Source organism: Gouania willdenowi, chromosome 16 (assembly GCF_900634775.1).
Source record: "Gouania willdenowi chromosome 16, fGouWil2.1, whole genome shotgun sequence".
In the NCBI taxonomy this organism is placed as follows: domain Eukaryota; kingdom Metazoa; phylum Chordata; class Actinopteri; order Blenniiformes; family Gobiesocidae; genus Gouania; species Gouania willdenowi.
Genome location: NC_041059.1, coordinates 9,163,174 through 9,190,997, shown reverse-complemented (window position 1 = coordinate 9,190,997; position 27,824 = coordinate 9,163,174). Strand labels below are relative to the sequence as shown.

Here is a 27,824-nt window from a genome sequence, read left to right as displayed (position 1 = left end):
TTGTCTGGATCAGTGATCCTGATCACAGTACCATGAACTTTCACACTTTAAAGCAGGGTTGCCGGACTCCAGTCCTCGAGGGCCGGATTCCTGAGACTTTTAGATGTCTCCCTGCTCCAACACACCTTGTTGAAACCAATGTGTTGTCATCAAGCTCTGCAAAAGCATATAACGAGCCATTCAGTTGATTCAGTTTGTTATCACATTGGTCACGATCCATCAGAAGTTAAAGCCAGAGGAAGGTACCGACTCAATAAGAAGATTCTGGAAATTAGCTTTACTAACACAGAACACCATTGCTCACAAAAAAAACATTGGTTTTGTAAACACTAAAGGTGGGATGATATATTGTGCAACAAGATATCGCGATATTAAAATATCACAACATGTATCTTCCAGAGAATAAGTGGTATCACGAGGTGGGGGGGGGGGGGGGGGGCAAATGCACAAGGTTTGTTTTTATTTGTTATATTCTAATTGTGTTGTTGTCTTTTTATTTTTCAAAAACATTGTGCCGTATCATTATCGGGAGTCTATTATTGTCCATTGTATCATATCGTGAAAGTCGGTGCATTATAAAACCCCAGTAAACACTTCAACTTCACCATTGGAGAGTGGAAGGAGGTGTTCTGGTCTGATTAAGCACATATTCACTGTGAATGTGGCTTACTCACTAATAAGTCGTACCAATCATAATTCAACACACGTTTTATGACTAATGATGGTTGACGTCTGACTTCCTCCCACAGCTTTGGTTTGTTGATGGAAATGTGATGAGGGAAACTGCTCCTATTTAACGGATAATGCCCCTCTGCTTTTTCTTTTTTTTAATGTAACCTCATGGAGTGGAAATGTGTCATAGATGACGCTTTGGATGGTGTCTGCAGGGGGTGTTTTCAGGGGTGAAATAGAAGCATCTGTTTGTCTGCTCTACACTCATTCAGTCTTTGGAAAATCCAACCAATTAACTTCACAAATGCAAACGCAGCAGAACCAAACTGCTGAATCACCTCCCTCCCAGCTCTGGGGCACCTTTGAACAGCATTGATTAGACATTACAGTATAACCTATTGAGCAGTTGGGAATTAATGCACTATTTCTATTGGGTTCTGGTGGGCAAAACAAAAGAAATGATTAAAACATCACTGGGTGAATGTGAAATTGGAGCTCCTGCTGCATAGAGAGATAGAGAGAGGGAGCATATTTTACATTTATTGATTAGACATTAGACTACACATGCATGGTAAAAGACTAAGACCACTGACGCCGTTTAGATCCATGGATCATCATAATTGATTAATAATCACCCTCTTAAGCAACAGGTATGACGACTGATGCTCGACTTGGACCAAAAACAACGTATTTTCAGCCATTTTTGTAAACCCAACGCTTAAGGCTCCACGCCCACCTTTTCCCCCCTCATTGTTTTCAAAGTGGTCCAGCTTTTTTCAAGCATGCAAAGAACGAGGAACAATCAGTCATTTGGCAGCTAGAGTAGAGCTGTGGGACGCAGCGGATCAGGGAGGGACTCCTTATTGAAGGCAGCAGCAGCAGAGGAAGAGGAACGAGCGCGCGCTTCTCTGTGCGTTTTTTTTTTACACACACCGACACCTAAAGGGGCTACAGCTCAGTCTGACTACAATGAAGCATCTGATCATGATCTCGCTTTTGGCCACCGTTGTGGTGGGAAAGTCACCGCGGCTGAAATTTGTCGTGCACGGTAAGACAATCGATTCTTTTTACGCATCCAGAGCAGCCGAAATCACCAACATAGTATTCCCATCTGCATGCATCATTTATGTGTGTGTGCGTTGGGTGGATGGATTGATGGATGCATCTAGCAGTGGTCAGTGTGATTGTACTGCCACCTCTGGACAACATCCCCCCCCACACCCCCTCGTACCGGGTACACAGGGTAAATTACGCGCAGCTCACACTCAGGCCTGGCGCACGTTCACCGACCAAACGTGAGAATGTCACATTTTAGGTATCATCATGATGTGCAATTATGCATCATTAGGATTTGAAGCGTTTTACTGTTTTTTTTTTTCTTTTTTTACTCGTTTGTTCCCATTTTAATCTGCTTACACGTGCACTACTATCCAAATCTCCAAAATGTAATCCAATTAGCGCAACCTTTTGCCCTCATTACTGATTCATTCATCAATTTATCTGTTTATTTATTTATTTTTTTTCTTATTACACATTCATTGACCCCTCTCTCTTCCACATTGTCTTCACTGTGTGATATCTATATGCGTGTATTCGCTTTGCAAAGGCGCACGGCGCGCTTTAACGCACCTCACGTACCCGGCCAGACATCAGGAAACATGGCGTCATGAACGCACCGCCTTGTCCATCTACTCTAAAAAGCCCCCGTTAGGGTGAATTATGGACCTGTGGAAGTTGACATAGCCGCTGTGGCTCCTGCGTCCTTTTTGGAGCTGCAATGCGGGAGCATCTGCTCCATGGACACTGCAGCAGATGATTGTCAAGAAAAGGGGAAACAAATCCTCCATCATCTACATATTAGGCTAATACGTTCAAAAATGTATAGGAATACAAAAGAAAACGAGAAAAAAACATGGCTGGTTATTTCCAAGCGCGGTTCTAGTTAATATTCTACTCACGCCTTCAGCACCACACACACACACACACACACACACACACACACACACACACACACACACACACACACACACACATAATACCACTAATGTATTCCGCAATCAATAGAGATGGTGCGTGTGCGTATCTGTATCTGCTCCCGTTTTATTATTATTATTTTTTTGCCTGCACATGCCATCGAAGGTCAACACTACAAGGAGTGCAATCTTTTTAAAGACAGCAATGCATGTTTTGTTATTGCAATTAAATACATGAAATTATTTTATTGCATAATTGTGACCATCATCAGCCCTCCCTAAGGAAGGCTAAGAAACACTTTATTATAGGGAGAATATAAAAAGAGAGGGCAGCGTTACACCTGGGTGAGGGGGAAGGGAACAGGGAAGAGGGAGTCAGGGTAGGAAATGGAAAGGATGGAGAAGAGTTGATTATTTTAAAGTGAGAGTGAGATGTGAAGTGCTTATTGTGTTGTGTAATAAAACCAGTCTGGTGCCAAGTGTGGAGCTTAGGTATAATGGTGGTGGCTGTGGACAGATGGAAGGAGTGAGTGGTAGTACCTAAAACAGGTATTTGCGATCAACGTGTCCAAGGTTAAGCCCAGTACGAGTTTTATCCCACAGCCCAACGCATGCCAGTGTATTGTAGACCAATGTTTGTGCAAGAACCGCTACTGCAAACCCAAGCGTTGCCCCCGGCCCGAAGATGCAGCCAGGCCAGCAGAAAGAGCGGGGGCCAAGGAACCCAAGGCCACCCCCCACGACCGAGCAGCACCCCAGACGCCCTCAAAATCCCAATCTGAGAGGCAACCACTGTCCCCCACATACACACTCAAGAAAGCCCAAAGAAGCTGAGTATCCAGCGCACCCCGCCTCCGACCCCAACCCCAAGGCCCCCCATCAACATCCACCCCCACCTCTGCTGCTGTTCTTTTCTTTTTCCACAATACAACAGATGACAGGTTTGGACGTGCACGATATATCAATCAAAATGCGTGTGTGACGCAATTTTAGAGACGCACAGGCTGATAGAAGAAACAAGACGGGGATAAATATCAGCCCCTCGTACAGCTCCCATGTCTACTAACAGTGAAATGTCCACATTTTGGAAAACCTTTGACCAAATGGGAATATTTGGCAGGTTATCTTGGTCTCAAGGAAAAGGTTTTAAGGATTTATGGTGATTTTTAGGCCTCAATTAGAACCATTTACTGGTACTGTACATAATTTAAAGGTGTAATATTTATGAGAAATAGTGCAAGCGGGTGCAAAAAGGGGTGCATAACTGCAACCCATTGGCATGCCTTTTGTTGCAATTCAATTACAATGAGTGCGTTCAACTTAAAAAAAAAAGAGGGAAAATAAGAATGCAATCAAATTGGAGGGTTTTTTCACAACCAGCAGAAACACATCCCTCATCCTTCCACCCTAAAGGGTTCAAGGTGTTCATTCTCCAAAGGTTTTAGTTTTCAGTATAAACATAATTCTAAGCAGCTACAGCAAACATTGCTCCAGCGTTTGGTTCATTTTGAGGTGCAATGTGTGAGATGCAGTTAAGAGGCATACAGAGTCATTCTGCTCTAATCCTTTGCCTTCCTAGCGTGGAGAGACTGAAAGCTCCTCTGAACAGTAAAACACAGCAATCTGAAATTCATTTGGATTAGATTTCATTCATGCATGTTCATTTTTTAGAGAACAGGGAGTAGAGCTCATCAATACTCATTATCAACACATGATTATTACAATGAAGGTTGAGGATGTGTTTTTTTTGGGGGGGTTTTATATTTTTTTCCAGAAATGCTGTTTTTAGGTCAGGCACTAATATTGGATGAGAGGGATATTTCTGTTTTGACTAATCTGTCACATTCAGTATTTGACACATTAATGTGAAATATGTGTTTTCATTTCAACCAAGTGGGCAGCAACTGTGCAACATTCATTGCTTAATGTAGGGCACACGCATTGAACTCATGGTCCGGGGGCCAAATCCGGCCCTTTTGAGCATCCATTTCGGCCTGCAGGAGAAAGTACAAATGATAGAGAAAACATGAATCATTCATGTAAATTAAACCTCGGAAATTTAAAGTGAAGATCCTGTTGGGACTGATATCCATCACTTCCTGCTTGGATATTGTCGGTTTCCTACATATTTAGTATTTTTTGTATACGTGTAAGTGCAAACTATGACACAATAATGTTAAAAATGAAATTACTCATTTTTTTCCTGTATAAAATCTGTGGCCCACTTGAGATGAAACTGCTTTGTTTTTGGCCCCCCTGAACTAAAATGAGGATGACACCCCTGTTGTAGGGGTTAGTTTAGTTCTCATGTCAGGCATGGGATTCAAACCAATAACCATCCCATCAAAGGGCAATTTTCTCTCACCCATGAGCTGTTGGCAATGTTGCCTATACATTTTTAGGATGTACTGCTGGTGTTTGTGTCCCTCATCCTACTCACGTCCATCATGATGATATCCATGGTAGTTTTCTTGTATATGTACGTACCTATGTCATTGTGCTGTTTTTGTGAATGTATTGCCTGCATGGACCTCTGCTGCAAACCAAATTGCCCCTGGGGTACAATAAAGTTTTTCCAATCCAATCCAAACCCATCATTCCCACAACAAAATGGCCCAAAATGTCTTCGGATTCCTTTCATCAGTGAATCTAAGCCTCTTTAGATCGAATGTCTTTAACTCTTTATGTTGTGAGTTAAGTGCTGCCTTGCTTATCAGCACTGCCACTAAAGCCACTTTATAAAAATATAGCGGTGTAAGGAAAGATCCATTTTGGTGACAATAAGTCTATAATGTGCAGGTGAATGCTCTTTTTAAGTGAATTATGCCTCACTATCCTTCACAGAGTCATTAGAAGCAGTTGCTTTAGGTTCGTTAAATTGGGCCAAAATGATCAGGCTCGCCTCACTGCTAATTTGAGTATAAGTGAACATTTTAACATAGTTATTGTGAGCCTCAAGGGTTCCTGAATCTATCTGGTTTTAAAGCAGGTTTCTACTCAGTTGATTACTTCTCCAACATCAGGATTAGGAATTTGAGTTAGTTTATGGAAATCTTAGTCATTTTTTTTCACACTGGATACTAGGAAGTCCCTAATCAAAGTGTTTAGTCCCTAAATGAATATCTCATCTCTGGAGTTTCCCTTTACAATTTCTTTTCCTGATGTGATATTTTAATTTATTAGCAGAGATAAGACACCAGAGCATCATCCAGCCACGTATGCTTCACCACAATTATGTCATTAAAAGGGTTTATTTGATTAAACCCAAAATGCCAGTTCCAGATGACATTCAAATTGTCAAAATTGGCCCTCGTCACATGGAATCTAATTACAACTTCAGTGAATTGTTGGGAGAAATGTTAATAGACAGTAATGCAGGAAATACAGACTAACCAAAGAGGGAGTGAGGGCTTTAAAACCAAAGATGGGAAAATAAAATCTCACAGAGAGAGCGTTCTGTCCATTCATTGTTTGTTCTGACCTTCTCTCTCAGCCGGGGGCCTGAATACATCATTACAAAGTGCAAGTGAATGTTCCGCCTCCATGTTTTACACCTCATCTTCACAACTGACGACCATGTGTTCTGTAAGGAAGTTACTGTATATGGAAAATGGCATCTGATATTCTATCCACACAGATGCGTAATTGAAGTGCTGTCATTGTTGCTAATCTAAATGTTTGAAAATGTTCTCTTTCTGATACATTTATCAGTTATACACAACTTTATTTCTTCTTTTTTTTTTTTTTTTTTTTTTTTAATTAGCATATTCTGAACTCCAAAAAGGTTTGACCAGACATTTGTGGAAAATAATACATGGTTAAAAGGTCATAGAAACACCAGAGTCACTCAGGTTTAAACACATGCGCCCACACACAATAAATAATGAAAATACTATCTAAAATATTGCTCTGCATTTACAGCAGTGGCTAATATGTTAAGGTTTCATTTATTCAGACAACCTTTTTCAGGACATTTACTTTGAAATGTACTTTGATCTCCTGACATGTTTCAACTGCCAACTCTCAGTCTTCCTCAGAGGCATCTACTGATCGCATTCATGGGTCCTTATGAGGTCTTTTTAGGCGTGGCCAACCTGTCGCCCGATGGTTTCTGGAGAAGAGAGTCCCAGGTGTGGGAGAGTAAAAATTGTACTGACAGTTTGGCAGCCGTAACATGTCAGAAGATCAAAGTCAATTTCATGTAAAAAGTTTTCTGAATAAATGAAACGCTAACATATTATTTCAAAAGAGAAAACAAAGTGAACTTGCTGGAATTATGAACAGCAGTGGTTGTTTAAAGTGCATTAAAAAGTGTGCTAATTTAATTGAATGCACATACTGTCCATGTTGCAGTTGATTTACCAACCAGTGCAACGAAGATTGTGTCAAAGAAAACATGAACAATCTATGTCGTGTTTTTCTCTAACCAAGTAATGACGTGGTTGTTTTTGCCAAAAATATTGAGCGAAGGACGTTGAAATAGATCAGTTTAGCACAAACAATGTGATTTACCAAAGCTGGTACTGAATTGCGTTGGCTGCAGTGAATGTTCCAAGGAAGAGATGTCATCAAAATAAAAGGATAATAATGGATAAACAGATATTTTCTGCTCGATTCAACTTTTTTGGAACAACTGAATCTATTGTTTCCTTTCTTCCTTACCTTGCCATTTACTTCCTCACACAGCCTCTCATCATATTGCGTTTCTCGGGTTATGATCACATTTATTTGTTATAATTCAATAATGTATATTTATTCTCCTCTTACAAGAACACGTTTACACTTGTGGCCATTCTGCGCTCCAACATGAGCTCCAACCCTTTATTTAAACCGGGTGATCTCCACCCATTTTGTGCCTCTTCTCATCATAGTTAATCACACGCAACAGGTGAACGAAACGGTGTGTGCGTTATATTTGTGTGCACACCCAATTATTCACCGCATATTTAAAAGCAGGAGGTGAAGCTTTCTTTCACCTCCTGAAGTTCCACCATAATTGATTACATGTTCACCAAAGAATGAGGCGGCTGTTTCCATAGAAACGTTGTTGGTTGGTTGGCAACATGCATCACCACCACTTGAACTGCTTCAACTTGGCTCTTAGATGGGACATCGTCTTCATTTACGAGAGATGAGAGGAAATTCTCTTGTCCGTGAGGTCTTAACAATGAGGCTGTATTGATGCAGAGCTTTCAGACAGCAGAGGTGTGTGTTGACTAAATCAATAGTGAAGTGTCTCATAGGGAGGAACCAAATTAAACCAGAAGGCTCATAAAAAGGTTGGAAAATGTGATCTTATGAAGTCTAATTTATTTTTGTAGCTCACCCTATTGAGAATAGCCGTTTGATTTGTAGGTGTTGACTTATTCTGTTAATTAAAAACAAAACAACAACAACAAAAACAGGCTTTTAGATTTCTAATGCACAGTTACAGTGTAGGAAAGAGTACTGATATATCATATTCAAGTAGAAGTACTGTTATTTGATTGAAATTGTACATAACAAGTAGAAGTAACTTTAGTCATCCATAGTATACTCAAGTACAAGTAAAAAGTAGCTCAATTAAATAGTACTAAAAGTAAAAGTTACTTACGTATTTTTGGCAATAAATCTTGTAAACAGTACAGTAAACATCTCATTCTTAAACTTAAAAATTAAGAGATTAAGTCTTGCACAGTTGGAACTTAATTTATTTTCCACAAAAAAGGTTTGTCAAAATGTACAATTATTTTTTTTAAATAAAATAACACCAATGAATTCAATTCAAAATATATTAAAAAAAATGATCAGGCTGAAATAACCTCCAGTCAATGCTGTTTTGCCGCAGCAGTGCATTACGTTTAATCTGATTGGTCGGCTATGATGTCATGCATTTGATGGTCATTTCATTTTTTGTAGTTTCACAATGTCCGTTGATCATTTTAAAATAAAAATAATAATAATTGACTTAGTAACGGTTGAGTGTAGAAATGTAACTAATTACTTCTTTTAAAACGTACTCAAGTACAAGTAAAATTACTGATTTAGAAATATACTCAAAAAGTACCCATAAATGCAACTCAATTACAGTAACGTGAGCACTAAATCCGTTACTTTCACTTCTGGGGAGGTGTAACTAAATGTACTCTACAGCCTCCTGGAGGTGTCTGAGTTGTGTTCCAAAACCAAGTCTGCATCAGGCTTTGTTCACACAATTATCTCAGAGACCTTTCACAGCCTGTCGGGATGCCCTTTCACTGCAACACCTCAGTCAGTGTTTGGCCGTAGCCCTCTGTGTACTGTGAGACAATTAAAGGCACAACATGGTTCAGTCAGTGTAAGAAGAAAAACCCAGCGGTGCACAGTTAGTTTTCCATGTGCATCGATGGGTTTACCATGCAGTCACATCCCTCTTATGTGCCCTGAACCTGGGATCAATCAGGTTTAAGGGGCCCCTGTGTCTCTACTCCTCAGCTTCTAAAAACAAGAGTGCAAACATCCGCAAAGCGCCAGATATCCTCTTTTCTATTCTCAGTTATGTGGATCAGTTCTCCTGAACATGGTACCGTGATCTTTCACACTTTACTTGAAGTTTTATACATAAAACTGACATTACGCTGTCATTAGCATGAATAAGGTGTCTGAATACAAATCTTTTTGGGTATGAAGTAGTACTGTTGATTAATCCTGGTCCAACTCTCAAAATTATAGTCAAAGTATTTTAATTTGGCATATTTTGTAGTAAAACGTCAGTGACTGCCCTCTATTACCCGGTTATTACAATTGATTTTTGCTATTGACTAAGATCATGTGACGTTTTGGGACCATCTTGCATCACAAACAAGCACTGTTAGCCCCGCCCCTTTTATAAAAAACTAGCACCTGTGGGCTCTACAGTCTGTGGTGAGTAGGTTGGATGGAGAGAAGAGTGAACAGAGAGCTATATTGAGGAATGAGTAGCTAGTTAGCGATGCATTGATTGTTCATTGGAGATTGTATGGTATAGACTGGGCGTGTCTTAACTGCTCCAGGAGCCCCACCCATAATCAAGGCATTTTTTTAAATTTCCCTCCTAGTGGCAGGTCAGCACAAAGCAGTTACTCTTTAAGTGTTGTTCCTTACCCTAACCTAAACCCGACCTAACCCCACTAGATCCCTCCACCTAAGCCAAAAAATGCCAACATAGCTCCAAAGGTGTCATAATTTAGCAAACAACACTTAATGATAGCCTTCATGACACCTTCATCATGCGTAATGTCAGTCTTATGTATCAAACTTCAAGTAAAGTGTTACCAAAATGTCTATCCCCATTAATAACGATACAATAGGTCGAAATGAATGGGCACCCCCATTTTTTTAGAAAAATTGCGATGAAATGCGCAATGTAGAAACTATGCGGGGTAATTGAGGAACCAACCCGACATAACCGAGTCAAATTTCATAAAGATCAGTCACTCTTTTTATTTTTCAAACCAATTCAGAATCAGTATATTGATCTGGATTCCCTCCAAAATATAATGGAATCTTCCAAGGTGTAAAGTTCATCTTTGGTTCAAACTTTTCTCAACATCTATTAAGTACTTTTGATGTAATCCTGCTAACAGACAAACAAATAAATGAATACATATTGTGTGAAAATATGACCCTTCTTGACGGAGGTAATAATAAATTGGCATCAATTGGCTCTCCATTATAGCCTTATATCCTGATATGGTTTATAAGAGTGGAGTCACCCAGAAAACCATTCATCAACCATCAGAGGCTTTCAAGGACCTAAAGTGAGCAACAATGACTATAAAGATGAACTGAACCCTGAGGTTTTGGCTGACGTGCGTCTGGGCTGGAAAATGCAAAAATTGCCTTGATTATGGGCGGGGCTCCTGGAGCAGTTAAGACACACCCAGTAACTCTGTAAAAGCAGCTATAAAATCAATCAGTCCACAGGCGCTAGTTTTAATAGGAGGGGCGGAGCTAACTGTGGTGGTTCGTGACGTAAGAAGTCTCCAAAACGTCTTCGGCCACTATTCTCAACCAACAACAAAATTTGATAATAATCGCCAGGTTTCATCCCATAGAGGGCAGTCACTTTTACATTTTTACAACAACATTAGCAAAATTTAAATAATTTGACTAAAATGTCAAGAGTTGGACTAGAACCAATCCGCAACACTACTTCCTACTTAAATTCATTGGTTTTCAGCAGACAAAAAATAATTTTGGGGTTCAGTGACTCTTTAAAGGGCCCATGTTACGCTAAATCAACTTTTCTGTGCTTTAAACATGATTAAAGTGCTATTAGGGCTTCATACACATGCCCAAAGTGTTTATTTCATTGATTCCCTCAATAGTTAGAGGGTGATATGCTCCTTTCTTACTGCAAGGTGAGCCCAAACACCTAGCTCCAATTTGATGATGCGTTCCCACTTTGATGACGAATTTGTTGTGGCAGTGAGCTGAAAGCTCTCTGCTGTGATTGACATGTAAACAGACACATTTCAGCGTCCTTCGCGCAGTTCTACGTATCCAGTCTATGTATGTACTGGTGAACGTCCGGTCTCGTGTTTATAAAGCATCATGAGCTCGGCTACGGAGTGGGTGGGAGGAGGGCGGGCCGTCCTCTGGCCCTATGTCACCATGTGAGCAGGAAGTCAGTGTCCCGTATAAAGACACGCCCACTCATAAATTTGCAGAAGTTCGCAAATCAGCCTGTTTGTGTAGAGTTCCTCAGAAAGTGACTTTTTAGAGACTAAAACTCTGGAAAACAGGCGAGATTGGGAAAATAAACCTCAAATACTATGTTTTTGGGGTTCTTAGAACAAATGGAGATGGGTGAAAAATAGCATGACATGTGACCTTTATCAGATAACAGTACAGACAATGGTTTTCAACCAAAAAGCACCATAGTTTTTTCCCCTCTCATTTTCTCCTCAACCTCATACACGATGGAAGAATCCAAATTGGAATCAGAACATGTGTTTCTAACAAATATACCTGCGCTATTATAGAACAGCTGCACACTGCTCCTCTGGGAATGGTCCAGTCAGCTGTTTCTAGGCCGACATCAACATTAAATAAATGTTTTTCCTGTGGAAACGGTTTGAACCATTTTGAACTGAGGAGCTTCAATCTGATCTGACACAGCTCTTCTCTTCATGCTCATCCCTTGTTCCACAGAGCCATCCAGGTTCCATTTCACCAAACCTGAGAACTACCTCAGCATGTACCACCAGGAGGGCTCGGACATGCTGTACGTCGGTGGCCAGGCCATGATCTACGTGCTGACATTCACAGACAGAGGAGTTCATGACCTGCAGGTACAACTTTTTGCATGACACGGCACCAACTGATGGATGTTTGTAGAATTATTGTTCCTGGAAGATGTTGCATTTTTATAGCTTTGGGAATATTACAAATTCTAAAGCAAGTAATTGTCTTTCATCATGTATTACCAAAGTATTGGATTAATTTAAATTTAATTATATATTGACCAATGTAATGCTATTATTTTTATTTTTAATTAATTGATCTTTATGTTAAATAAACTGTTGCCTACTGTGCACCGAGGAACAAACACATTCCTACATAGGTTAACTCACTATGTAATATTTTGGCAGCTATTAGAGCAGAAATGAGCAACCTTTATTACATTAGAGGACATGTTATGAACATTCATGTAAGCATTTAAAAGAATGATCAATCAGAGCTTTAATACAGGAAATAATATAAGGTTATGTGTTTTTTTGGGGGTTTTTTTGTGTGTTTTTGCCATTTTTTGTGTGATTTCCTCTTATTTTGTGTGTTTTCTTTAGTTGTTTTGTGTGTTTTTGTTTTTGTTTTGTGCATTGTGAGTCATTTTGTGTACTGCTCTTGTCAATGTGTGTTTTTTGAGTAATTTTTCTGTCATTTTGTGTTTTATTTTGGAATTTACTTTGGGTCCCGCACATACTGTACTCAAATTAGACAGATGGTCACCACTAACCCATGCCATGTCTGTGTTAAAAGTTGGGTTTATTCTTCAATATCTAAAACCATATTTATAATATTTAGCATTATTAGGTAGTTATAATGTTAGAGATAAATAGTGTTTGTATTTGTTAGTGTTTTATGAAGACACATTGGTGCTTGACGTTGAATCGCTAAAAGCAAGAAAACATACAACGCATAAGTGTGACAAGGCTGTGGAGGCGTTATGTTAAAGCCGAATAAAACAGATAATTATTGGGGACAGCCAGCCTGCTGCTATGGAGCACTGCAGCAGCAGAGATCCACAGGGAGCTGGAGTGTGTCCGGTCATGCATACTTTAATGAAGCCACCGTCCTCTGTGTGTATGTGTGGGGAGAAAGCGTAGCTCACATAGCTAATAATGTCAGCGCTGCCTTAAAATTACACGGCGTGTGGCCACCGGTGTCATCTTCAGGCCAACAAACTGAAGAGGCTTTAAATGCCGTCCTGATTCAACCAAGCGTGAAAACTTGACTTTTTGGTTTAGTGAAGAAGAAAATAAGTTTGACTAAAGTGTCACACATTGGCATTTACATAATAAGTGTATACTCAGACAGCCACAATGTAGCACCTGGGAAGCATTATATATGATTTGGTGTCTTATTTAACGGCTCACAGGTTTAAGGATTAGGGTGATGGTCGAGGTGTGTTTTAGTTACTTAAATGTTTTGTACGCTTCCAGGAGGTGTTTCATTATACAACAAATTAAACAAACTTGCAAAATCTGAGCTATTAAAAACATATGTTTGTCTTTATTTTAATATTTTTATTAGTTAAACTAAAACTTAAAAAAATGGAGGATATTCTTGACTTTTTTAAATCTATAATTGTCTATTGTTTATTGTGATCCCCATTAGTTTCCACCATAGTGGTTGCTAATCTTCCTGGGATCCTTCATTAAGCAAAAATAGAATGAAATACAATTACAAATACAACTAGAATATTTTCATTTCCTGAAGAAAATGCAAGTGAGGATGCAGGTGCTGGCCTCCGTCGCACTTTATTAGCTTAGCATTAGCCTAGCATTTGCATTAGCCTAGCGTTAGCATTAGCCTAGCATTAGCATTAGCCTAGCATTAACATTAACATGGCGCTAGCATTAGCCTGACATTAGCACTAGCCTAGCATTAGCATTAACCTAACATTAATTAACTTAGCATTAGCTTAGCATTAGCCTAGCAATGGCAATAACCTAGCAATAGCTTAACATTAACAATAAGGTTGAAATGGGTTGAAGGTCTTAGCTGAAAGTGAACATGTTAAATGTTGAATGGTTGAAATCAGTTGAAGTTCTAAGTTGAAGGTTTAAAATGTTAAAAATGTGATAGGGAAAATGAAGAGTTAAAAAGTTAAATAGGTTAAAAAGTTGAAAAGTTAGAAAAAAAAACATTGACACTAAACTTGCTAGAATTGGTTGAAAATGTGAGAGTTTATTGGGTTTAATAATGAAAACAGTAATAGAACATACATGATCTCACATGTACAACAGGGTTTTTAGTGGGTTTAAAAAAAAAAAAAAACATACACATTTGTTGAGTTCCTCAGTTTTTTAGGCAATTTAATCCATAGTTTCAGACCTCGTAGAATGAGTGTGTTTGGTTTACATATCTAATATTTTTGAAAAAATGAAGTTGGTTTACCAGTCAGAATTATTTCCTTTAAAAATTAAAGGTTGTATTGTATTTTGTCTTGGAGCATAGGCCAAGACAAGGTACTGTACAATGCAATTTTTTAACACTAGTAAAGTAAGGGTACGTTTGCCTTGTTTCTTAGGTATAAAGCACCTCTAAGGCAGAATCAATTCCTGTCACTTCCATCAATGACAAACCACCTTATTTTTTTCGGTTTTTACAAAGTTGAACTGTAATTTCTAAGGTGCACATGAAGCCAAAAGTGTGACCACAAACCATCAAATGACATTCGCATTTGGGCCTGAGGTATTAAACTATGACTCGTTTGCCTCAATGACAACGCTCCGTAATTTCCTCCAAGGAACGCATTGATCTTCCATCTGAATAGCCCTCTTTTTACTGCTATTACAACCTTTGTGTACTCAAAAACATCAAGGTAATTTTTTACCCCTGGGTGAATTTGAAAAGAAGGTTAGTAGGCTTTTGGTAAAAGGATGTGAATTACACGAATGAAATAACTCATGAATCCAGGGAAGGGGAAAGAAAGCAATACTATGATGTAACAATCTGGATTTTTCTGCGAGGGTTGTGTTTTCTTCGCTGTAACAAGGTCACAGTGTGAAATAACCTGACACAAAGTAAACGTTCTCCTTCTCCTGCAGATCCCGGCAGCATCTGATCAGACTGCGATTGATACCTGCAAAGCCAAGGCCGCTCCGCTTGAGGTAAAAACTCCCAGTCAGCACCTCCATCCCGTCTGAAGACCACTTCTATCTGCCACCATCAGTGTGTTATCACCAATGTCATCTAGTCTCTCATCACCAACATCATCATCATCATCATTGGTTGTGAGTCATGCTGTGATTTCCATTTTAAACGTGATAATCTGCCAAGGACTGAACTAAAAAGTATTTCTTTTTTATTCCATACTGCAGTAACACAGTAACAAGCAAAAATAAATCTGCATAGATATGGAGCAGATGAGAGAAGTGGGTGCACTCCCCATGACCCAAATACTATGCATTGCTAGCACAATATTTACCTGTCTATTTACCATGTTATCCTTAATGTTATGGCCCCCAATACAGAACATTAACCTGAGGCGAATACAGGCGAAGAGAGAATACAACAAGACAAAAGAGAATAAGTATGACAAATAACAATAATTACTGACAAAACAAAGCATTAAGCCTGGACTTAGACTCTCAGAATTTCCACACAGTATATTACAACAGAAACACAGTTCAAACAACATAGTTAATCCATACTTAACACAAGAGAAACAATGTACCAAAATCTAAATAAAATTAAATAATCAATAATCTCCTTGTTGAGAGAGGGGGCGACAACATTTAAATATGCCATGCAACAAAAATGAAGATTTTCAAATGATTTATTTTAAAGATGAAGAAATCAAAGAGGCAAAAGGGACTGCAGGGCTGTGTTCGAAATCACATACTAACGGACTACTCTTACAAAGTATGACTTCAAAGATGTTATGTAGTGCGTTCACATTAGATAGCATGGACAGACTGAGTGCATGAGAAAAACCTGGATGTATAATGTATGGGGACATATTTGAAGTACTCATGGTGGGCACACTAGTCATACTCATCCCCCCCATCATGCATTGCAAGCAGAACCTAAAATCGTCCTGGAACGGCTTCTAACTAAAAATTCAAACATCCCCTTTTCAAAACAAAAGCATCTCTTCTTGTCTAGTTTTTTAACCCTTTTGTAAATATGGCTCTTGTTTGGACGTTAACCGGAAGTTTTGTTAGTGCCACAATGACGGCTCTCTGAAAATCTCCAAAATGTCGGCATGAAATGTGTTTTATGGATCAAATGACCACATGTTAATATTCTTCTTGGTCACTTTCTCTCTTAAAATTTTTTCAGAGCTTTCAAAGGTGGCAAAGGAGATATTTAGCCTCAGTGTGCTTCAGGTTGTGGTCGTTGTAGGTTTGAAATTAGGGATGTAACGATTAATCGTAAGGCAGTTAAAAATCGATTCATAGGTACCACGGTTCACATCGATGCTCTGAAAATTGAATCGCAGTACTTTTTTTAACCAGCAGAGGGCACTATATATTAATCCTTCCAGAAGCGGACGTGACGGGCGGAATCTGCTACTATTTTCTTTCTGGCCGCCATTTACTATTAAACATGTTCATAAATGATTCTTTACTCCTTTAGCACCGAAAGAATATCTGTAATATTATGTGAATATCTGTAAAAGTCAGGTTTTTCTATTAACTCTGTCTGCTAGCATAGCTTCTCTTCTTCACTGGTGGAATATCTGCATGCCAACCGACCACTGGGTTACCAGCGCCCTCTGCTGGTCTAAACAAATATCTGACGTAAATACAGTAAAATGACTGTTTTTTTTTTGGTTTTTTTTAAAAGTCCAATTGTTAAGGCACAAAATACATTTTCAGTTGCACATTTAAAAAGAAAAAGAACTATTACGCAGTTTTGAATTGTTTATTATAGAACCAGAATTTAAATTAATAGGCTTCTTCATTTGTATTATAACTTTATTTATTTCATTCAAGATTTATTTTTAGTTAAATTGCATCATTTTGAATAGTTTATCAAGGGATTCTTTTGACAATGAAAAATAAAAGGAAAATAGTATAGTATTTTCCCCAAAAAAATAAAGGAATATTTTTCAGTCATTTGTCAACATTCCCATTTTGTAAAATAAATCGTTAGAAAATCGTATCGTGAACCCAGTATCGTGAATCGAATCGTATCGGGAGTTGAGTGAATCGTTACATCCCTATTTGAAATGCATCTTGGAAAACTTGGAAATATACTTAAGTGGAAATGGTCATCATCCTAACCATACTTATGGTGTATAGTAGACAGTTTATACTCATTGAGTGCGTAGTGCATAGTCCGGAGTGTGCCATTTCAAACACAGCCTTAGAGGCTGAGAAGGCACAAGCTGTATAACACCTTATCAGGGTCATGGTGTGGTAGAGCTAATGCTCCAGATCAAGTTATTTGGACTCTGTGACTTATAGGCAACCTGTCCATTTGTGCCTCTTCTTCTTTCCTCAATAGGCAGTAAACGGTTCCCCTGACAGGAGTCAGAGTAAATAGGGACACTTAATAGGATGCATGATTGAATGCATTGGATATAAGTTAGAAGACAAAAGGTAATTTACTCACGTTGAGTAACTGATAAAACACAAGTTTTTTTTCTGCACCACAATGTTGTCAAGGTTAGAGCACGGGTGAGTGAGATAGAGATGGGAAAGACATCACCCAAAACCTAGGTTATTATTGTCAATGCAGGCTTCTTTGACAACATCTAATCATTTACTTACTTCTTCATGTAATTTTTAAGTCAATCGAACCATTTCAGTGTGAAAAAGCAGAGATTACAAACTTCCATATAAGGTTCATATTTTACTTGTAATATCTTTCACACTTTTCTATTCATCTACAATGGGGAATCCTTCAAATCCTCTCCTTAACTTTCCACTTTTCAATTCTTTTTTTTTTTTTTTTTTTTTTTTTTTTTAACAGACGGCAACACCATCACCTTTTAAAATCTGAGGTAAAATGTGGACAATAACATGTCCGTTTTGATCGATTTCTTTGATTTTAAGGAAGTTTCTCAGTCACTGTAGACCTGGTGGGGAACAAAACCTGTCTGGAAAAGATTAGATGTTTCTTCAGTGTCTCTTTTCATCCAAGAGGCAACATTGTTAATGCATTTCATTCTTTTAAAAACAATTTTCCTGTATAGATTTGTAAGGCTGTTCGATTTGATTCTCGAAGATATCACTAAGAATTTGGACGTGCATTATGATGTTTGTCCTTAAGGCTGTTTTCCACAAACGGATAGTCCAAGTGACTCATTTCAGTTTGGCTGGTACTGCTGTGTGTTTACATCAGGTTTTTTTATTTTTTATTTTTTTTTCAATTTATTGATTCTCTTTGATGGTGCACACTTTAAAGTGGACCAAAACTGCCTGGTCATTACAAGTCATTCCCATTAGCTACTTCCTGTATTGCCTGAAAGTCAAATGCACTAAATGTGACTTTTGTAATAGAAGTGCCTCACATCAAATCTTTGTCCAAACAGAAAAGGAACCTTATCTTCAGAGATATGCACAAACATGCCACCAAAAAATAAAACTAAATTTAAATTCCATCCCACGCATAATCACCTTTGAAACCACCTACATGTCTTCCTACACACAAGCTCTATGCCTCTTTTCTTTTTTTTTTAAGTGTTTTGCACTTTTTTTTTTTAATCTCTGCAATCATTCTGAATATGAGAGCTCGCTTGGGTTTCTATTGGCAACTTGGCAACACTTATCAAGTCATTTCTGTCAAGGTTTTCTTGTCTAGAAGGGGGGAGTGGGAGTGCAATATTAGTAGAGCAGCATCCTTTACACTGGAAGGACAAACAGCTATTCTGAATAAATGGAAGGGAAAGAGACATAAAATAAAGAATACTGTAGCTATGAGCTGCACAAAAAATAAATAATTTAAAATGTAAATTAGTGGGATTGTAATTCCCACACCAAGATTTAAAACTGCCATAAGGGGATTTTAGTGTACAGTTTTTACACTTTGGTATAAACTATTGAGTGTAAAAAAGTGGCACAAACATAATTCAGTAATACTTTACTTGAAGTTTTATACATTAGGCTGACCTTACACCATCATTATTGTGACACGTAATCTGTCATTAGTATGAATAAGGTGTCATGAAGGCTGTCATTAAGTGTTGTTCGTTACCTAACCCTCAGTTACCCTAACCCCTAACCCAACCCTACGCTAACCTTAACCCTTCATTACCCTAGCCTCTAAACCTACCCAAATCCTAACCCCACTAGATCCCTCCATCTAACCCCAAAAAATGCCAACATAGCTCCAAAGGTGTCATCATTTAGCGAACAACACTTAATGACAGCCGTAATGACAGATAATGACAGCGTAATGTTAGCCTAAACTATAAAACTTCAAGGCTTTCTCTTTTTTTCTGTCTTCAAATGTGACAAATCTAAAATGCTAGCCAATAAAAGTTGGCATCATCGGAGCAGTGCAGCAGGTGATCTAATCCCTCAAGCAAGAACCCGAAGTTTAACTCATCATCAAGTACGCCATGGGTTAGATTCAGTTTTAGGTGAAGTGTTTGGTAATGGTTGTGATTAGTCAGTGGATGCTCTGTTAAAGCTGCCATCCAGAGTTTCTGAGAGAACGTCTCGATGTCCCGCCCTCAACAACTGCACTTCCTCCCCTGCCTCTGCCAATCTACCAGAAGCTACTCCTCTACGTTTGTGCATGCGCATTGCAAAACATAACAAAGTCGCATAACTACAAAAACTACACATTTATTGTTAGGGTGCCATAACTTTTGATTAAAACATGTTTATTACCTGTCCATGAGAAATGTCACCAAATCCTGGACTGTTTGGAATTCTTTTAAAAGCAGCAAGTCCCTCCACCTTTGACAAGCAGCTCCAAGATAAATTCTGTTGGGGTCACGAAGACGTTTATCCACAAGCTTTGTACCAGGACATTTCTTTCCTTTTTTAGTAGAAGCTTTATACTTGTTATACCTATTTGCTGTTGTGACGGTGCACGCACATTCACTTTGATTGACAGTGGCCCGCTCCAGGAAGTCAAAGTCGGCACTTTCTTGCATTTGTATTGGGGTCTATAGGATGAAGGCTAGTAGTAAAGACTAGTTAGGTATTTTTTTGCATTTTAAAAGAATCATACATGAACATAGATTTCTCAGAAACTCCAGATATCAGCTTTAACTCCTATTGAGTACATAACCTGCTCCAGACAGCTTGGGCTTTCTAGCATGGCAAATTATTGTAGAAAAAAATGTAACCACCTTCCAAGTGATTACATTTTTCTACTCGAGACACATCAGGACACACTAGACTCAACTGAGTGCCACCAAGATTATTACATTTTCAGCCCAGAGCCCAGCTGTCATCCTCTGTCCAGTGATATGAAGATAGATTAGCTTTCTCTCTTTTTTTAATGAACAATAACCTATGAAGAATAGTGCTTTGTAGGAAGCAGTTTTTGGCCTCTTTTTCTCACAAATAAGTTCAGAATATTGTCAGCGTCCACAAGTTCCTTCATTATTTTCCTTCATTTATTACCTTCTCGTTTTTTCTCATCATCAGTTTTGTGTTGTGGATTAGCTTTATTTCTTCCTACTTCCCTTCCACTGTAGTCTTCAGGTCTGTTTCTCTGTTTTTTCCTTGGCTTCCAATCATGTTGCCGTTGTGTGTTTCTTCCACTTGTTAATGCCTGAGCCCTTCACCAATCAGTGCAGTTGTTCACTTCCACTTCCTGCCTCTGCAAAATGAATTATCTTTTTTTTTCACGTCTCATCACTCATGTTTGTTTTTGTTTCACAGCTGGAGTGTGACAATTTCATCACAGTCATTCAGAAAGTGAACAACACATTTATAGTATGTGGGACCAATGCTGGGAGCCCCAGGTGCTGGATGCTGGTAAGAATGTTTCTCAGATGATAATCTCAGCACATTGTCATACATGGAATATTACACCTCACCAGACCATCTAAACCAGGGGTCACCAACAGGGTACACTATGTGGGTACCATGTGAGGTGCCCTCTGGCCTGTTCTAACAGGAACTCTAGTCACCAATGAGATCAGTCGAAAATCTAATTCATTTTTTCGGTTTCAAACTCACAAAGATAAATACAGATGCCTGATGTAGTCAGAGCCTTAGTAGAGATAAATACTGCTGCACTTTTCAAGTCTTTGTATTAAAGTTGTCATCTTTAAATGTTTGTTTTCACTGAAACCTTGTGACAAATTATTTTAATTTTTGTATATTTAGTGCATGGGTTGTAGATTTAAATTTTTTTTTTTACATATTTATTAAATTCTTTAAAGGTTACATGTCTTACAATTAATTCAAAGTTGTTATTGACTTGTAAAATAGGAAAACAGTTGCATACATTATGAAAATAAAGTGTCGCATGTTAAATCTTAAACATTTCCTACCTTTTTAAGTTACTGCTAAACTTCCCGCATTATCTTACTCTCTGATTAAAGTGAAACCGTGAACATTTTGTATTTAAGAAGTGCTTTTCAAACTGGTAGCCCTTCAGACTAATTAGTACATTTTAAAGTCGCTTGCACTTTCAGAAAGTTTGGTGACCCCGGATCTAAACTATTCTAGTATTGATACGCAATGTCTGGCTTAGTCACATCAGTGAGACACGTAGGATTTGAATAACCAGGATTGAAGTTTTTGGTAAGCCACTGGAAAGTCAAATCTATCCTTTATCCAATCTAATCGTACCTCATCACAATAACATTACTAAGATTATATACATAGATGTCTCTGCCAATTTTACAACTTTGATTAGTTCAATCCCCCAAACAGTTTGGTTTCTCTATGATTGATTGTTCTTGCTGTTTTGCTTCTCCTGACATTTGTATTAAACTATATCAGTCACTGTAGATGCTATGAAAAAGAAATCTTAGCACACAAATGGGATCTTTTGGAAAATTTCATGTCATGTTGAACATGTCATGTTGAAATTAGTTTGACTTTTTTTTTTTTTCACAAATAGCTTTGAGATTGCAACTGTGGACTAGAAAATTGCAAAGCAAAGAATGAACTAAATATAACTGACAGTTGAATTGGAAAAAGTCCCGGGGATAAAAACAAATCTAGGCGCAAAAGGTTTAAACACAATAATTAATTTATGAAATGTTTTTTCTGCAGGTAAATGACACAATGCTGACTGACGTCCAGGGTGCTGGGCACATTGGCTCGGCCTCTGAGATATCACCGCCTTACCCTTCCCAGAAGTCCATCAGTGTGCCAGCAGGTAACCAACACCAGCAGGACAATGCAACAGTGTAGCTGTAACAGGACTGTCAGTGAGTGTGGTTAGACGCCACCACTGCAGGTCGCTAACACCCTGCTAACAGGTGTATTTAGATGGGTTAATTGGCTCCCCTAGGGTCAAAGTCAAACAACCGTGCAGTAGTTTGAAGCTTGTAATTAATCTGTGGTTCTCTCAGGTATTTGCTTTCTTTTTCAATAGTTGACATGCCCTCTAGAATAAAGCCCAGCCTGAGAATGATGAAGGAAACACACATGAACTAATGAAACAACATTGTTTCTAAAAGAAAAACATTCTCTCAACTATCATTCCCCTATCAACCAGTAGGACAGCTGACACGTGTTGGAAATAAACACTGCATCATGGCACCTGTTATTAGAGAAAAAAAACATCAAGTTCACAAGTTGTTTACAAGTTTTTTCTTCTATTGTGTATCTCTGAAAATATTGAAGAAAAACTCTTCCATGGCTTCAGCTAACAACTTGTTTGCTACTCAGTGTTTCATTGTTTTTGGCATAAATTCTGTCCAAATCTGTGCTGTTTGTTCCACACTATAGTACTTCTTTGATGAAATGCCAAAAATATTCTTATTTTTCAACGTCTTTGGCCAATTAATTGCTTACCTAAATAAGAGCCTGTTAGTAAGTCAGTAATTGGAATAATTGGAGTAATCTGACCAATTCCGACCATGTAAAATTGTAATTGTTATCTAAGAAGGAAGATTGAGTATTTGTAGATTAAAAAGGCCTCTAACTGTGTCCTGTTGAAAATTGAATAGTCTTTTGATCAGCTGAGTGTTGGATTAACTTAATTCAATAATGGACGTTGGTTCCACACAAATGTTTTATTTCGGTGGGAACTTAAACATTTGAGTTAAATTAACACAAGTTATTCATGTTCAATAGACGTGTATTTTGTGTCGATACAGTGTGATTGAAGAATGCTTTTGTAATTTGAGCTCTTGTAACAATTTAATCCTTCATCATTTTTATTTCACCATAAGTAGCACATCTGCTCACAGATCGGATCTGTACTTTGTCCTAATGATGCAAATGAGAAAAAACACAATTATTGGATTTTTTTTTTTTTAATTAGTCACTTTGTAAATGGATACACTACACCTGAATAATCCTTTACAGAAATGGCTACAGCCCTGGAATTAATCTTGATTTCAATATCTGCCTTTGGCTTTCAAATCATGCAAATCTTCAAACAATCAAACTGGGAAAATAATCCTCTGTAGTCCAAATGAGTTCTTTGTGTGACATGACTACCTTGAATACATTTTACATGACAAAAAGCCTCATTACCAACAGATAAAGGAACAATGCTATTCACACCCTGATTTCAACAAAGAAACTGTTAAAAAAAATGATATAGCGTCTTTTGCATTTATGAATTATTCTGTAGACCATAGAACATGTTCACACTCTTATTATTCTCCAACCAGAGAGGCTTTTTTCCCATCATATACTGAATATAATTTTTTAATGTGGTAAGGAGGAGGTTGACCACATGGAGTGTCAAACATGTAAGGAGCTCCATCTGCTGCTGCACATTTACTGTGTAGTTGTGTGAGATGTAGCCTTGGTTTAAATAGATTCTAAATCTACAAGTGTCTTCATTAAAATGTGATCAAAATGTTTAAACATTTTTGTGGTTAATCCAGTTGGGATGTCTTCAGATCCACCAAAAGTCCTTCAATCATCAATTCAACCTATGCGAACCTTATGCTTCGTTCACACCGGATGCGTCACAAAATGTTCGTACGTCCAGATTACATACAAAGTCAATGGATAGATGCCTCCCAGATGCGAAATCTTTCCAGTGCGGCGGTGCGGTCCAATCCGCACGTGAAGTGCGTTGGCCGTGCGAGTGCTCCCGATTTTACGCATATCCGCACATCCGCAAGAGTTGAAAATATTGAACTCCTGCGGCTGTTTCGCATGACAAAAGCCAATCAGAGTCTTTGTTGACGATGATGTCAGGCCGTCAACATGGACACCGGTCTGTTCAACGATTCAACCATGGAGTAGAAGCTGTGTGTGACCACCTGGAGCTGTATGACATGGCCTATATAACGGGGACCGGACTAGGAAGGATTTGGCAAGGAGGAGAATCAGCGAGGAGGTGGTAGTAGCAGGTAAAAGTTCTTTCTGTAGTTTTCACCTTTGAAAGTCGGCACTGAGCTAGGATAGCATTAGCCGCTAATCACATCGGCTTTTTTCACTGTTGGTTTATTTTTGTGAGAGGAGAAAAAAAGGAGCACAGCTCTTCGCTTCAGCAGGCTGTGAAATTCACCGAGTTGGATGTGTCGCTGGTGGGCGGGGCTTCACTTCAGACATGCGTATGAAGCGAATTGGGGGCATTTTTTGATCCTGTGGACCCTGCGGTACGTTTCGTACAGCAGATGCGTCCGGTGCCGCAGAAGACGCATTTGGTGTGAACGCAGCATTAGAAAGTTTGGTTCACCATCAAAATATCTTTAGTAGTATAGAGTAGATGAAGAAAATATTTCCTTTGCACACCAACATCTTAGTTTGCAGTTACAGACGAAGTTCGGTCCAAATTCTCTGCAATTTGTTAGCGTTAGAATTTGGTGGGAAGAGAGACAACACCTTGTTGGGCAAGGCAGCATTTTTGTAATCTTTGATTGTCCAGTTTTGCCCAGTTTTCCATTACCTTTTGATTCCCATTGTGACCACAAACAATTCTCAGCTCATATTTAACCCTAACACCCATAAATGATTACCAACTCTTGTTCTTTGTCTTTTACTCACGTTAAAAACTCTAACAACACTCTTGTGAACAAAAGACTAAATAAATCTTGGACATCAAGTTCTTTCTTTTGGAGTTCATGTTTTTATCTCAGATCTAAAGATTCTGTAACAAATTCTTTATAAGATACAAGAACTAAAGATGATTTTAAACATGATAATGTCCTACATACAACAATGTGATAATACAACCAATGTTGAGCCAATAACAGAAAGTTATCAATTTTTTTAAATTAATTGTAATATATGCAAATTGTTGGTCTTTTTGTACTCTTTGCTTCAAATAAAGTACAGTAACTTACTAATACATAGCGTTGTTACGACGCAGTGACTCAGCTGTAAACCCCTGATTCTCTCATTAAGATCAGTTGATTGAAATTTTATCTTGAAATGAAGTCATTTTGATAAACAAATGAATCATCGCTGGATGCTGGAGTCTGTCCCAGCTGACTCAGGATGCGGAGAACACCCTGGAAATGATCCCGAACCTTTGCAGGACTAACACAGACACACTCACACACATTAACTCAGGAGCTACTTTGAATATTTACACATCAAAACACACATATATTTGGGTCTACCGACCAATGTCTTCTTTTTTTTGTTTGTTTGATCATTCTCCATCGTATTTAAAACAATTAGAGCTTATCATCAGCTTTAAAAGATGGGGGAATAAATGCAATGATTGTAATACTTGACCTTCTTGCAGTCAAGGCGCTTGATGAGAACACAGGGTTTGTGGGTTTGCTAAACCCCATGATATCGTATGTGGTTTGCTTGTTTGAAGTGACTGTGAAATCAGTGATTGTTGCTCTTCAGGAGGTTCTTTTGCTGATGAGAATTGATTGGAGAAGCCCAGTTGGCTCATTGGGCTCTTTTCCCCGATTAGTCCTGCTTAAGATGTTACAGCCACGATTTTAGAATTTCTCATTTCTTGATTGCTATAGAGACTGAGCTGGAGCTCTTTCTCTTTTTATCTTCCTCCTCCTGGGCCTGGGTATTTGTGCTGTGTTTAATGAAATCCCCTCTTTTTACATCCCTCTCCTATAGCTTGGGCCAATACTTCTCTTTTTGTCATTCCTATCTTGCTTCCTCTCCCTGCCAATCTTGTAGCCATCCATCAAGCTCTCCTTTCCTTACGTAGTGCTTACCTCTCTTTTCTCTGTGCATTTCATTCTCTTTCCCTCAGATGGGAGTTTGTATTCGGCAATGTCGTCGGTAGGAGGTCACGCTGGCTCAATCCGGCGTACATTTGGAGCCCAGAAACTACTGAAGACTGAGAACGTTTGGCTATTGAGTAAGTAGGAGGGGTGAAGAACGTGGTTCGACATATAGAAATGATGGGTAGTGGTGTCTTTAAGTCCTGCAGTGGGAGAAAACATGTTGGTTGGTAATGTTGGTTGACGCATTGACTTTTTACTACCAGAAGTCAGCCAATGCACTATTGAAGCTAATTCTGCCTTTTAAAACTCTTACACATTATATTCTCATTTTTAGACCCACAGTTTGCAGGTGCAGCCATTATCCCCTCTTCCCAGAAGTTTAAGGAAGAAATCTACTTTTTCTTCAGTGAGTTTAACAAGACAGCCCGAGTGGATGAGGAACCATTCAGGGCCCGCATTGGGCGAATTTGCACGGTAAAAATCCTTATTATTTACACAATGTCAAGCCATCTCTGCTCAAATTTACACTGTAATCTTGTTGTAGTTCATTTCCATCATTTTGTAAGTACTTGTAATAATACAAAGGGAGCGTTAATAAATACCTTGTCACCTTACTTGTTAGCCCTAAAGCTAACAGATCAAGTTTTCATTTTATTGACTAAAATGTTCATTATAGGTTTCTTTGACTACATTTTGTGACAATAACAAGACAATGACGAGATATATTACTAGAAATTTTGGTAAACACATTTTTGTTAACTACGGTAATTAAAACATAACTATAATGTTCAAATTGGACAAAATCAAATCAGAAATAGGTTTCTTTTTTGGAAGCGATCCAATCAAACATACTTTTGTTGCATGGAAGGCGGGACAAGCCGATAAGTGATCCAATAGGAAGTAAGTTCATTGTGTTTGCGTACAAAAGACGGCTCATGTGGTCTTATGCATTTACCACATCAAATCTGTCTGTGTGTATTTACAAACATCAATACCATCCCATATCAGGTTGATCAATGGTAATTGAATCTTGAAGAAAAATGCATAAACGCTTATGCTCAACTAAAATCTTATTGTCATTTAGTCGACTAAAACTAGACTATTAACTGAAATGGTCCCAATGACTACACATTGATTATAACCATGTTGCATTTTGGTCAAAAGACTATGATTGAAATTAAATCCAAATATGCTCATTCCCATGTTTGTAGGTGGATGAAGGGGGCATCCCAAACTTGCTGGCCGACTCATGGACTACATTCATGAAGGCGAGGATAATGTGCGGTGCAGGAAACACTCAACAGCAGTACAACAATTTGAAACAGGCAGTGGTGCTAACTGCACAGGACAGGAGAGCTGGAGTCATGTATGGCCTGTTTTCCAATGCATGGTGAGCTCGCATTCATCATAAATCACTTCCCATCCCCCGATTCCACCCCTTTCAAGGACACACGACATAAATCCCTATCAGATCATGGTATATACTGGCTACAAAACACTGGAGAAGATCCCGCCCTAAAAAGGATCTGGACGGGTTGCCTGAGCTCATCTCTGCCATGTTTTTCATTGAATTTTCTTCTTTTCTTTATTCAGGGGCAAGACTGTGATCTGTGCCTACTCCATTGAAGATATTGACCAAGCCTTCTCCACATCCAAGCTGAAGGGCTACAGCAACCCATTTATTGGCAGTCGCCCTGGAATGGTACTAAAGCATGGACCAAATGATTTTACACTGTATACAGACTTTA

General features: G+C 38.6%; 1 protein-coding gene across 1 annotated transcript in view; it reads left to right on the top strand.

Annotated features, from left to right (window-relative positions):
* Positions 1-1,230: 1,230 nt before the first annotated feature.
* LOC114478637 (semaphorin-7A) overlaps positions 1,231-27,824 on the top strand; it is a 41,915-nt gene continuing 15,321 nt past the window's right edge. Inside the window, exons 1-9 of the mRNA XM_028471829.1 lie at positions 1,231-1,720; positions 11,799-11,938; positions 14,921-14,983; positions 20,666-20,761; positions 22,013-22,118; positions 26,103-26,210; positions 26,411-26,550; positions 27,288-27,466; positions 27,670-27,778. Coding sequence (XP_028327630.1) covers positions 1,642-1,720; positions 11,799-11,938; positions 14,921-14,983; positions 20,666-20,761; positions 22,013-22,118; positions 26,103-26,210; positions 26,411-26,550; positions 27,288-27,466; positions 27,670-27,778 — 1,020 coding nt within the window. The 5' untranslated portion in view covers positions 1,231-1,641. The remainder of the gene's footprint in view (positions 1,721-11,798; positions 11,939-14,920; positions 14,984-20,665; positions 20,762-22,012; positions 22,119-26,102; positions 26,211-26,410; positions 26,551-27,287; positions 27,467-27,669; positions 27,779-27,824) is intronic.